At 44.8% G+C, this 13771-nt stretch overlaps 1 protein-coding gene across 2 annotated transcripts in view; it reads right to left on the bottom strand.

Annotated features, from left to right (window-relative positions):
- Positions 1–4084: 4084 nt before the first annotated feature.
- SLC25A12 (solute carrier family 25 member 12) overlaps positions 4085–13771 on the bottom strand; it is a 91235-nt gene continuing 81548 nt past the window's right edge. For both annotated transcript variants that reach the window (XM_008138564.3, XM_028140975.2), the window contains 4 exons: positions 11817–11955; positions 7892–8050; positions 6393–6483; positions 4085–5145 (listed from right to left, as the gene is read on the bottom strand). In XM_008138564.3, the coding sequence (XP_008136786.1) occupies positions 4947–5145; positions 6393–6483; positions 7892–8050; positions 11817–11955 (588 nt within the window). In that variant the 3' untranslated portion in view covers positions 4085–4946. The remainder of the gene's footprint in view (positions 5146–6392; positions 6484–7891; positions 8051–11816; positions 11956–13771) is intronic.

A 13771-nucleotide genomic window follows, 5' to 3' on the forward strand; every position in this document is an offset into this window, starting at 1 on the left:
CACAAGGAAACATATAAATAATTTGGGGCATTCTGTAAGATATATGACTTACAATGATAAGGACAAACAAATAAGAAAGCAGGGGACTATTCCAGAAATAAAGACTAAAGATGCACAACCAAACATCAATTCCGATTACATTCTGCATCAAAAAAACCAAAGACATTTCGGGAATAGTTGGGGAAGTTTGAAGATAGACTGAATATCAGGTGATAATATGAATACTGTTACGTGTGGTAATGGTATTACTTGCTTACAGAATGTCCTCATTCTTAGGAGATGTATGCTGAAATATTTAGGATTGAAGTACCAGGGAATCTGTAACACACTTTCTAATGGTTCAGAAGAAAAGATGTATTTAAAAGTTCATTTTGCCTCTTCAAACTTTTCTGTAGGTTTGAAATTTTTAAAAAAGTGGAAGGGAAACTCAATTATATTCCTGTATACCAGGAATGACATTTTAAAAAAATGATTTATTAATAGCATCTAAATATATGACATACCTAGGAATGAATACATATATACACAATGTACAAGACCCCTTTGATGATTATAAAATTTGATTAAGACATTAAAAAGACTTAAATAAGAGATATATCATGTTCATGGATTAGAAGGCCCAATATAATTATGTAAATTCTCTCCAATGGCTTACAGAGTCATCGCAACCCCAATCAAAATCTCAATCTGTTTGGTTTGCTTAGTTTTTAATAGGAAATTGATAAGCTGTTTCTAAAATTGATATGGAAGAGCAAAGAACCAAGAAGAGCCACAAGCTCTTGAAGAACAAGAAGGTAAAAGGATTTGCTATTCTATGTATAAAAACTTTTTTAAAAGATAGAGTAATGGAAAAGAGTGTATAGTGGCATAGGAAGAGACCAATTACAAAAAAACAAAACACACACACACACACAAAAAATACACCTTTGCACTGATCACCCTTAATACATAACAGAGAAGGTACTGTAACGCCATTGGGAAAGGAAGGTCTTTTCAATAAACAGTGCTGGGACAACAGACCAACCATATAAAGGGGCAAAAATATTACCTCATATGACATTTCTGTATAGCAGGGGTCCTCAAACTATGGCCCGCGGGCCACATGTGGCCCGCCGAGGACATTTATCCGGCCCGCCGGGTGTTTTTGCCGCCACTGCCTGTCCTGCTTAGCAACCGACTTAGCAGTGTGCATAGGAATTTGTTCATAGTTTGTTTTTTTTTTAAACTATAGTCCGGCCCTCCAACGGTCTGAGGGACAGTGAACTGGCCCCCTGTTTAAAAAGTTTGAGGACCCCTGCTGTATAGGATGGAACTTCAATGTGAGAGGCAAAATTATAAAGCCTTTAAGAAGAGAATATCAACCATATTCATACCTAGAGAGTAAAATTTTTTTAAAAATGAAATATAAGACATGCTAACCATAAGAAAAAAATTGATGTGTTTGAACATACTAAAATGTTAATATATCAAGAACAATGTGAAAAGACAAGCCACACATTGGGAAAAGATTTTGCAGCACAACTCATAAAGGAGTAGAATCCAGAATATATAAAGAACCCTCTGCAAATTACTGAGAAAAATGGATAAAACACTTTAACAATTACTTCACTCACCAAAGATGAACTCCAAGTAGCCATAAACACACTGGGTTTTCATATGCTGTCAGTATGAAAGTTAGTCAAGTCTTTTTGAAGAACAATGTGTATGTTAACATATAAAAGATGTTCAGCCTCATTTGATGGAAAATGCTTTAAAGCCATGAGATAACATTATACAGCCAACAGATTGGTAAAAATTAAGAAGAAAAATACACCCTTGGGGGAATGTAAATCAGTGTAAGAATTTCTAGGAAGTAGTTTGACATGATCTCACAAAGTAGAATCTAACAAACCCAGGGCCTCTGTGGTTCTGCCCTCAGGTATAGATCCTTTTAAAAATGGAAACTCTAAAACACACATACAAAATATCCAGAGCAACACTGTAATATCCCCAAATTGGAAACAACCCAGATGTCGAGAGTTAAATGGAAAAATAAATTGAAATATATTCATACAACGAAATAAGCAAACTCTAGCTACATACAGTTATATGAACGAATCTTATAATGTTTAGCAAAAGAAACAAGTCTCAAAAGTAAACAATATAATAGAATTCATATAAATTTCAAAACCAGGAACTAAATATTATATTTAGGGATATATGTATGGGTGGTAAAATTATAATGAAAAGCAAAGAAATGAAGGGTGGAGATGCTGTTAACGAGGAGGGGATTATGATGGGGAGGATTATAAGGGGGAACAACTTAGGAGATGCTAGCAATATTCTATTGACCTGGGTGGTTACATGGGTTTTCACTTACGACTATTTGTTTAAAATACATGTGAGCATATGTGTATGTTTGTGTATACATACTATATACATTCCACAATAAGAAAATATTTTAAATGACCAGTAACTATGAAAAGATGTTCAACCTCACTAGTAATTAAATGAAAAGTGAAACAATGATCACTTACCTGATTTGACTAAAATGTAAAAAACTGTTAGTACCCATTTTTGCCAATGTGGTAAAGAAACGGGCACCCTCATATGTTGTCAGTAGGAAAGTAAATTAGTAAAGCCTTTTTGAAAGAACAATGTGGCTCTCGGCTGGCATGGCTCAGTGATTGATCATCACCCAGGAGGTCATGGTTCGATTCTTGGTCAGGGCACGTGCCTGAGTTGCAGGCTCGATCCCCAGTGTGGGGTATGCAGGAGGCAGCCGATCAATGATTCTCTCTCATCATTGGTATTTCTATCTCTCTCTCGCTCTCTCTTCCTCTCTGAAATCAATAAAAACATATTTTTTAAAAAGAACAATGTGGCAATATATATATAAAATGTAAATCCATATATCTTGTGAATTACCAATTCCAATTTTAAATATCTATCCTAATGAAATACTAGCACATGTACTCAAAATATGTATACAAAGATATTTACCATTCATGACAGCATTGCTTGCAATTGTGAAAAAAAATAAGTAAATGTGAACAAGGGATAATTTATGAAAAATATCATAACCTATACAATGCAATACTATGCAACTACTAAAAATTAAGATGAACTTTTGTGACCCAACATGAAAAGTCATGAAGTAAACTAAATCGAGCCATCAAATGCATAGATTTAAAAACATAATCCTGTTTGAAAGTATAAATATGTGTGTGTGTGTATGTGTGTGTGTGTATATACATGTATATATACACTATGTGTGTATATATACACTATATGAAAAACAGCTACAAAATTATCCTCTAACTTGTTAGCAGTGATAACTTCTGGGGCAGGGAGAGAAAATGGGAGAAGCAGGGTTCAGAGGGCACTTTCACATCTTACTCTAAATAATCGTACATATATTGTATCATAGGAATCTTCTATAAGAACATATCCATGGGCTACTTGCACATTTTTAACAGGTGGCAATAGCAGAACAACTGGATTGTTATTCATTCTATTCCAATAAGAACTGAAAACTTTGCTTTCAAAGCTAGTTCTTTCGTTCCTGCAGGGCCTGGAGAGCCTATGGCTGTGTTACAGGGCTGTCAGCCATCACTGATGAGTGCTGTGGAGGATACTGAGTGACTTGGTCCATCTCCAGGCTTGCCCCTTGAAAATATTTGCATACATTCTCATATCCCGGCTCACTGGCAATAGCAATAATGTTTTCCCAAAGCACTTTGCTAAAGTAAGTAAATTCTGACACACTACACGTCAAGTCACAACCATACTGAAGTGTAGATGTGGCTGTCAAGATGCATGTTGAGATCGAAATTAGTAATCACACCCTCCGTGAGTGACTTCTGGAATAAGCAGTTTGTATTTGGATTCATGAGGAAGAACCTGGTCCCAGTGAATCATAAGACAGAGCTTTTGTCTTTCGTCTTCTCTCCCCTCCTTCCACCACAGTCCTTTCTAAAAGGAACTATTTCCTATAAAAATGTAAGAGAGGGAAACCTGATCATGAGTTATTTGGAATTAGTAGCAAATCAAAATAAAAGGCACTATCAGTATATTTATGAAGGAAAATTCAACTACATGCATACACATTTTGGTATTTTATTTTTGACTGGAATCATATCCATATGAGGAAAATTGCCAAAGTATCCTTTACTGTTTTGACAGCTAGGCCCTTGTGTGTCAGAGGAAGGCAAAACTAAGCCAGTAGAGCTGGAGATGCCCTGTCTCCATGAACACAATGGCAGAGGAGCTGTCTAGGAAATGCCTTTGGATTGATGAACAGAGGAGGATGTATGCACACATTTAACACAATGGAAACGCATCAGCACCGCGAGCCTTAGCCTGTCCGCTGGCATCCACTGCCATGCATCTTTTCCAAAGGATCTCTTATCCAATGGTGTTGGCACATGGTCTTGTTATACCTCTTTATCAGCAAATACCTTTTTCTTCCAGAATGGAAAACAAACTAGGAATTAAATACATCCAATACTGATGCTTCAGTTCCATCAGTCACCAATGAGAGAATGAATTTAATTGTAATACATTTATTTTCGTGTGATTCTTAATAAAACACTTTCAAAACATTCTGTACATTTCAAGCCACTAGGAAATGCATACATTCTATAAATGTGATTTGTTGGGATGAGGTGCCAAGATGTCTCTGTACAAAGATGTACAATATGTACAGTCACTCACTATAAGTGCAAGCTGTGCAAAGCCATCTAGAACACTAACTCATGCCAAAGCTTAAAAACATTTCAACACATGACTAAAGCTTGAAACTGCATTGTATTTTTTTCCTGGGCAAATGACTATAAACAAATACATGTATATGACATATAGACTCAGCTCAGTCAGCAGCGTGCGGCTGACTGGGTACGTCACAGGGCTGCTCTCTAGGCCTCTCTCTTCAGGGAGCTACTTTGCCACACTCAGCGGTCGTCTCATCACTGAGCTGCTGCCACTGGCTTTGACTGAACCACAGGGCCACTAGGAGATTTAAATTTGGGGAGATAAAGGCCAAACTTGTTTTCAATGCCAGCAAAAGTGGCTGTGGCGAGTCTGTATCCACCGATGTGATCGGGATTGGCAGGAGGAAGGTCTGCGATGCGTGACTTAGGAGTGGGTTCTGAGCCAGAGGGTTTGCTGTTGAGAGGACAAAGCTAATGGTTAGCATGCTCAGGACTGAGGATGGCACACAGCTGAACATTTCAGTCTGACTCACATGCCATGAAGAAGAGTATTATTTGTCCAACTATTTCCTTGTCATCTGTGCTGCAATAATCACAATTTATAGAGGCTTTGAAAACAACACATTCACATATTTGATTTAGGAGACAATGGCGTCAATTTCAATGCTTATAAACTTATATAAATAGAGCCATAGAAAATAGATCAGAAGAAAATACACTCAAATATTAAAACTTTCTGAGAAGTGGGACTATGAGTGATTTTCTTTTATACTTTCCTATTTTCCAAATTTTCTACACAATGCATAAATTAATCATAAAAAGTTTACATTTTTCCTTTATCTTGAGAATTTAAAACACTAACTTTTAAAACAGTAAACTCATGAAGGTTATTGCTAAAATTGTTCAGAGACATAAATATAATTCTTAGTTTTACAGAATGTGAAAGCATAGGAAAGCCTGGAGTGTAAGGTTGATCTTCTTTGTACAAGTCCCTCTACTTGGTTTATGAGGCGAAGACTCAGATGCAGGATTTATCTTGTGCTGAAAAGCTGATAATTGCTTGCTTTGGGTATAATCTTTCCCACCCAGCAAATTCAACAAGTTGCTGCTCTTCTCTCCAGCACAAGCTCCAAGTACTAAGCCTCAAGAGGCCCAATTTCTGGCCTGGATCTCACAGTGATTATGTCCACAGGCATAACCTCTCTTTGAGCCTCTTCCGTTTAGTTTGCCATAAATTAGCTCTAAGAACATCCAAACCTATTCCAATAATAAATTATAGTGAATAATGAAATCTCAGAGGTGTGAGGGCTTAACTAAGTCTTTGAAAGAACGGTCACAAAAGTGTTACTAATACAAATTTACATTACTTCTGGTGAAAAGGACATTACTCAATCTAAATAATAAGAACCTAAATCCATGAAGCTCATATTGCTTACACTAAAAAAAGGTACCTATTCACACAACATTTTAAGTTGCTGCCTCCCTAAACTTTCCCCAAGTAGCTGCTGAATACTGTGTGTGATGTCGCCCTGTCGAATCTCAACTCCCTAACGCGGAGGCTTTCTGACGTAAGCCCACTGTTTGATTTACATCACTGGTCCTCGAGGCTTCTCTGTGCTTTCAGTTCCCAACTGTCTCTGTGGCAAAGACCTATTTGGTTTGGGTGCTTTCTTTACAAAGGTGTTGGACAGCTGCACTTACAGGCCTCCAAAGTCAACGTAAAACCACCGCTGGAGAAGTTCATAGGTGACCAAGGTAACACCAAACTGGGGAGAGGACCGAAACACTCGGGCTGAAAGAGAGATGGGAGCGGGGCATTTAACACCAGACTGACTGGCAAAAACGACCTGTGGTAATGGGGGAGGCCCTAACGCCAGCCAGCCTCTCCACACGGCCCAGCCACTCCACACGGCCCAGCCACTCCACACGGCCCAGCCACTCCACACGGCCCTGCCTCTCCACACGGCCCTGCCTCTCCCCACGGCCCAGCCACTCCACACGGCCCAGCCTCTCCACCCGGCCCAGCCTCTCCACCCGGCCAGACACTCCACACGGCCCAGCTTCTCCACCCGGCCCAGCCTCTCCACACGGCCCAGCCACTCCACACGGCCCAGCCTCTCCACACGGCCCTGCCACTCCACACGGCCCAGCCTCTCCACACGGCCCAGCCTCTCCACACGGCCCTGCCACTCCACACGGCCCAGCCACTCCACACGGCCCAGCCTCTCCACACGGCCCAGCCTCTCCCCACGGCCCAGCCTCTCCCCACGGCCCTGCCTCTCCACACGGCCCTGCCTCTCCACACGGCCCAGCCTCTCCACACGGCCCTGCCTCTCCACACGGCCCTGCCTCTCCCCACGGCCCAGCCTCTCCACACGGCCCAGCCTCTCCCCACGGCCCAGCCTCTCCCCACGGGCCAGCCTCTCCCCACGGGCCAGCCACTCCCCACGGCCCAGCCTCTCCCCACGGCCCAGCCACTCCCCACGGCCCAGCCTCTCCACACGGCCCAGCCACTCCCCACGGCCAGCCACTCCCCACGGGCCAGCCACTCCCCACGGCCCAGCCTCTCCACAAGGCCCAGCCACTCCCCACGGGCCAGCCACTCCCCACGGGCCAGCCACTCCCCACGGCCCAGCCTCTCCCCACGGCCCAGCCACTCCCCACGGCCCAGCCTCTCCCCACGGCCCAGCCACACCCCACGGGCCAGCCACTCCCCACGGCCCAGCCTCTCCACACGGCCCAGCCACTCCCCACGGCCCAGCCACTCCCCACGGGCCAGCCACTCCCCACGGGCCAGCCACTCCCCACGGCCCAGCCACTCCCCACGGCCCAGCCTCTCCCCACGGGCCAGCCTCTCCCCACTGGCCAGCCACTCCCCACGGCCCTGCCACTCCACACGGCCCAGCCTCTCCACACGGCCCAGCCTCTCCCCACTGGCCAGCCACTCCCCACGGCCCAGCCTCTCCCCACGGGCCAGCCACTCCCCACGGGCCAGCCACTCCCCACGGCCCAGCCACTCCCCACGGCCCAGCCTCTCCCCACTGGCCAGCCACTCCCCACGGCCCAGCCTCTCCCCACGGGCCAGCCACTCCCCACGGCCCAGCCACTCCACCCGGCCCAGCCTCTCCACACAACCCAGCCACTCCACACGGCCCAGCCTCTCCACACGGCCCAGCCACTCCACACGGCCCTGCCCCTACCTGCTGTTCCTTTCCAAAAAGCTGAGGGCCCTTCTTCCCGGAGTATCTTCCTGAAACAGTCGATGACACCACTGTATGTCGTCTGGCCAGCGCGGGCAGCCACTTGCAGTCTTGTCTTGATGACATCAGCCGGGGTTACCAGAGAAGCGGCAGGCACACCTTTCAGGAGAAAGACAACATTTAATTAATCCAAAGCACCTTACAAGGGACAGAAATACTACTGCTAACATCGAACAATGCAATTAGAAACTTCAACTGCTCTAACTCATAGCCTCCTAAATAGATGCCTGGGCAATAACGTAAAAGGGATATAAACACCCAGTAGCTGTGTCAGTGTGCTCAGGGTGAATTCTCTTTTCTCTCTAAATTAGGAAAATGCTCTGTACTATATGATCTCAAAGAACTGAGCTGGGGGGATGCGGGGAGGAAGGGAGGGGAAGGCAGCAATATTACTGGGATAATTCCCAAATGTTCCCCCTTAGGTTTCAATTACTTTACCTCCTTTTTTCTTAAATAAGATCAAGTGTTTTTATGTATAATAAGAAATGAGGATAATGTCAATTGAATGGGCTCCTAAATGTATCTGACATTCAACTAGGATGGTGGTGGTGGTGTTGTTTTTTGCCAATTCTTGTCATCTTATCGTGTGAGGTGAATAGCAGTACTCAGATCCCTCCCGTTTGAGGGGCTAATTTGAGAGCTGACTGTGACTCGCTCAGATATGCTTATATGACAGAAGTCATTACAACGGGAGCAGAGGAGGCCCGGCAACTGGTTAAGGAACATTAGGGGACCTGACCATGCAAGGCCTCATCATCCATCCCCTATGCCGAGCTCCCAGCATCATGATGAGATTGACCAGCAGCAGGACACACAAGATGGCCTTCAGAACCACACTTTTCCTTATAAAACAAAACAGGAAACAAAGGAGCCAGGCGACCTTCCTCAGGGGGAGCGGCTCGCAGCTTCCCTCCACCGGGCTCTGCTCCTTACACAGCTGGAACTGGGTAACTGCCTGCCTTTCGAATGTTCTGAATTCTGAATATTCTCAGTGCCTGCCAGCAAAGCTTCATGGGTAAAAATTAGACAAATTCATCTCTCATTCTGAAAACTGACATCAATTGTCTGTGGGCGAGAAGTTGGCGCTGACAGTTCCGTGGAGTGTTTACTGGGCTCCATCAGGCACTGGCCACAGGCCTGGCCACGATTACACTGCTCGTGGGCTGGTTTTGCTGCTGACTGGAGAGCAGAGAGAGAAGACTTAAGGGGAAATCTGCTGGCCCCAATTAAAACTGGGAGACTTTGGTGAGCACTCAGTGCCGAGGCTGAGCTGGTAGCTTTACTGCCTCTCAAATGTGCATGCAAGTGACTGAAGTTCCAAGTGCCAGAAGACGGGGGACTTCCTGAACCCCAAATAAGGGTTCAAAGCTCCCTCGGAGAGTTTCTTTTTTGTTGTTATTAATCTTTACCTGAGGGTATTTTTCCATTTATTTTGAGAGATAGTAGAAGGGAGGGAGAGAGACACATCGATTGGTTGCCTCCTACACATGCCCCAACCAGGGCCAGGGATGGAGCCTGCAATGGAGGTACGTGCCCTTGACCAGAATTGAACTCACAAACTCACAACCCTTCAGTCCGTGGGGTGATGCTCTGTCCACGGAGCCAAGCCAGCTAGGGCCGTGGGAGCGTTTCTTAATCATCACGTCATTCCCTGTCATCAAGGGTGAAAAGGACAACATGGTGCACCCCGAGGGCTCCTGTCACACGCCACACTCTGGGACGTGCTCAGGCTGGGCTGGCATGTGCGGCCAGGGCACCAGAGGAGAATGAACCCAGTGAGAGTCACAGGCAATGAGCTCAGGCAATCAGAGCTCCACTGACCACTGGGGGACAGTGTTTGAGTTTGTGTTCACCCTTCATGCTCCTTTCTTTGACCTGCTGTAACAGAGAAAAAGCGCCGGCCCTTTCCTTCCGGTCATTCCTGGTGCTGATGCAGCGGGGACGCCGGGTACTCCCCTTCTATCACAGTCAGCTCCTTCACAGCAAGAGGAAGCCTAGATCCATGAGATCAGAAGGAAGCATCTTAGCACCTTCTGCGTTTTTTAGGCTCCTCTTTCAGATGAATCTCTTCTGTGTCCAATTTGGTATCTTAGACAAGATGAAGGTTTTCATTTTTTCCACTGACATTTATCATATTACTAGTGGCCCCGTGCATGGATTTGTGCACATTGAAAGGGAATTCATTAGAAGAAAGATTTCTGTGGTAATTCCATTACTGCAAAAAATTACATGTCAAAATAGTATCTTATATAATAAAAAAGTAATATGCAAATTGACTGTCACACCCTCACAAGATGGCTGCCTATGACCAGGCCAGCAGGGGGGTTAGTGAGGGACGACCAAACAACTGAATAAGCAGGCTGCGTGGGCCAACCAGGCCGGCAGGGGGGTGAGGGACAACCAAATGCCTCAACAGCAGGCTGCGTGGGGTGACCAGGACGGCGGGGGGGGAGGGGCAGTTAGGGGCGACTAGGTCAGCAGGGGGGAAGTTGTGGGCGATTAGACTGGCAGGGGGGGGCAGGGAGGGGCGACTAGGTCGGTGGGGGGAGGCAGTTGGGGGCAACCAGGCTAGCAGACAGGGCAGTTAGGGGTGACCAGGCAGGCAGGCAGGCGAGCGATTAGGAGCCAGCGGTCCAGGATTGTGAGAGGGATGTCCAAATGCCGGTTTAGGCCCGATCCCAACCAGCAGTTGGACATCCCCTGAGGGGTCCCGGATTGGAGAGGGTGCAGGCTGGGCTGAGGGGACCCCACCCCTTGGTGCATGAATTTCATGCACCGGGCCTCTAGTATATAATATGGTATTATAAAATTAAAACACATGTGCAATTGGTGCCAACAAGAGCTTTATATGTACCGCACATGCACAAGTCAAAGTTTATTTTTAAATTGCCAGTGTGTGTCATATGTACCGGCCAGTTGGACATATGTACCGGACCAGCCTGAGGTGTCCCTCAGACAGCACTGGGGCTGATGTGGAAGGGAGGGGGGGAGAACTGAACTGGTGGGACACAGAAGCATACATGACTCAAAGCTTGAGAAAGGCTGGTGGATTCCGGAGTCCTAGAGTTACTTAACTGGACAATAACATCATTTTGACAACTAAGAATTTTCTGGCATTTCCAGTATAGAAAAATTCAGATGGACAGTCGGTTGGTCACTTAGCCTTTTATATATATAGATTACTATGCTGGCCACATAGGGAAGGCAAGGATGAACAGAACGAAACCTCTCCCCTCAAGGAGCTCCAAGTCTAGTACAGAAGGCAAAACTATACAAACCACCATTAATAAGAGACAGAAAGCATTAAGAGGCAGAGAAGAGATGCCAATCAAGGACAAGGTGGTTTGCTGGGGAAGCATTGCTTCCTCTGGTCTAAGGACGATGGCAGAAGAAAAAGGAACATCTTTATGATAAAAGCTCAATTTTGAGGCAAATCTTATAGATTCCAATATGCTAGAAAGTGAGGGTATTACAGACCTGTGTGTCAGCATGAGATACAACAAAGCAATGGTTTGATAAAGAACTTTTCCACCTTAACACTTAGTTTGGCTGCACCCAAAGTTTGAGGGGCACAGAAGGCTAAGAAACACGTTAATGATGAAAACCCAATTTAGATGGGCAGATCTAATTTGGCTCCAAGTTGCTAAGCGGCATTAAGCTGTTTATCCACATTATGCAAATGTAATTAACTCTCATCAGAATTACAGCACATCCCACAAAGGAGTAAAAGCGGTCACATTTAAACTAAGTCAGATACGAACAATAACCCTTCCAGAAATAAAGAGGGAAAGTACACAGAGATTCTGTGCTTCCTAAGGAGAATGGGGGAGGGTTCTTTTGGCTTAAAAAACAACAACTGTGTTACCTGCCATGGCTCCAGCTGCAAGGAGATTTGCACCTCCCACGCGTCCGTTTTCATCAGCCAGAAGTAGTTTGCAATGAGCATAAACAGGAAAATAGATGGCAGAGAAGGGAATGTCTCGGAGGAAACACGCTTTGGCACCCTGTCACACAGTGAGGAAACAGAGCAAAACAGCGGTATCAACAGGGTGTGAATGTCCACAGGCGACCAGCCTGAGGTGTCCCTCAGACAGCACTGGGGCTGATGTGGAAGGGAGGGGGGAAGAACTGAACTGGTGGGACACAGAAGCATACATGACTCAAAGCTTGAGAAAGGCTGGTGGATTCCGGAATCCTAGAGTTACTTAACTGGACAATAACATCATTTTGACAACTAAGAATTTTCTGGCATTTCCAGTATAGAAAAATTCAATTCTCAAACCTCCAGGCTTATTCTGTTTGGCTTTGATGGGGTTGGAGGTAGAGGTGGCAGGGGAATAGACTTGGAAACCCAATATTAATAGCTTGATGCCAAAGCAACCAGCAAAGGCAGCGCCAAAACTAACAAATTACCAATTCAATCCACACCAGCTAGAGCCCCTGAAAGCCAGGTAAGAAGCTATAGGCAGTGGCAGTGGGAAAGGAAGGGGGGAAAAAACACCAATGTTCCTTTTCCCCATGTCCTAAATAGCACAGGACCGGGGTGACCCAGACGGAATATTGTAGCAGGAGGTTTCCATGGGAGTAGAAAGCCACCAGGGACAGTCTGTCTCAGTGACTGAGGTCACACATGTTCTACTGCCCAGGGCTTTACAGAGCCAGGCGAATAGTCCAGCTTTGGTACTTATTTCCCTAATGGCTATTTTTTAAAATATAATTTTATTGATTTCAGAAGAGGAAAGGAGAGGGGGAGAGAGAGAGAAACATCAATGATGAAAGAGAACCATTGATTGGCTGCCTCCTGCACACACCCTACCGGGGGTTGAGCCCGCAACCCGGGCATGTTCCCTGACCAGGAAATTGAATCAAGACCTCCTGGTTCAATATGTACTCATATAATACCTTAATAAAAATAAATAAATAAATAAATAAATAAATAAATAAATAAAAGACCTCCTGGTTCATTGGTTGACACTCAACCACTGAGCCACTGGCCAGACCTTAATGGCTATTTTTAAAAGACACCTGAATTGGCCCCGGCCAGTGTTGCTTAATGGTTAGAGTGTCCACCCACCCACTGAAGGGTTGTAGGTTTGATTCCTGGTCAAGGGCACATACTTAGGTAGCAGGTTCGACCCCAGGGCACGTGCGGAGGCAACCAATTGATGTATCTTTCTTTCTTCCTCTCTCTCTTTTTTTCTCTTCTCTCTCTCTCTCTCTCTCTCTCTCTCTCTCTCTCCCCTCTCTTCCACTCTCTTTAAAAATCAGTGGAAAAAATATCCTCAGGTGAAAATTAATAGCAACAACAGAAAAAGACACCACCTAAAATGTTTAAAATTTTTTTTTTAATTCATGAATTCAGTCTCAAAGGGAATTCCAAAAAGGATGGGAATTGGGGGTGGAAGGGACAGAATGTGTACAAAACTCAAGATAGGCATCACTGCTTTACTGGTCTCCTAAGAGCCCTGTAGCTGTATGAGTCTAATCCACAGAATTTCTCATTTCTAATTTGCTGCTCCAGAAGCCAACTGACACATTTCTGCAGTGATGGATCTATAAATAAATCAGATGCTGTGGAAACTCAGTTGTCTATAGCAGCTAAGTTTACGTATCCCCCCTTATACCAAGCAAAAGAATGAAAAGAAATACTCTTCCTTGTTTAAGAAAAATAACAGCTTCTGCTCCATTACATCTGATCTGTAATAATGGGAATAAGTATACCTGCAGGGAAGGAATCTGTTGACTGGCATTTTGCTAAAATACAATACACTCTATTTTTTTAATGGAATTCATTATTGACAAATCCCACCACTTAACTTC

This window comes from Eptesicus fuscus, chromosome 11, assembly GCF_027574615.1.
Source record: "Eptesicus fuscus isolate TK198812 chromosome 11, DD_ASM_mEF_20220401, whole genome shotgun sequence".
Taxonomy (NCBI): domain Eukaryota; kingdom Metazoa; phylum Chordata; class Mammalia; order Chiroptera; family Vespertilionidae; genus Eptesicus; species Eptesicus fuscus.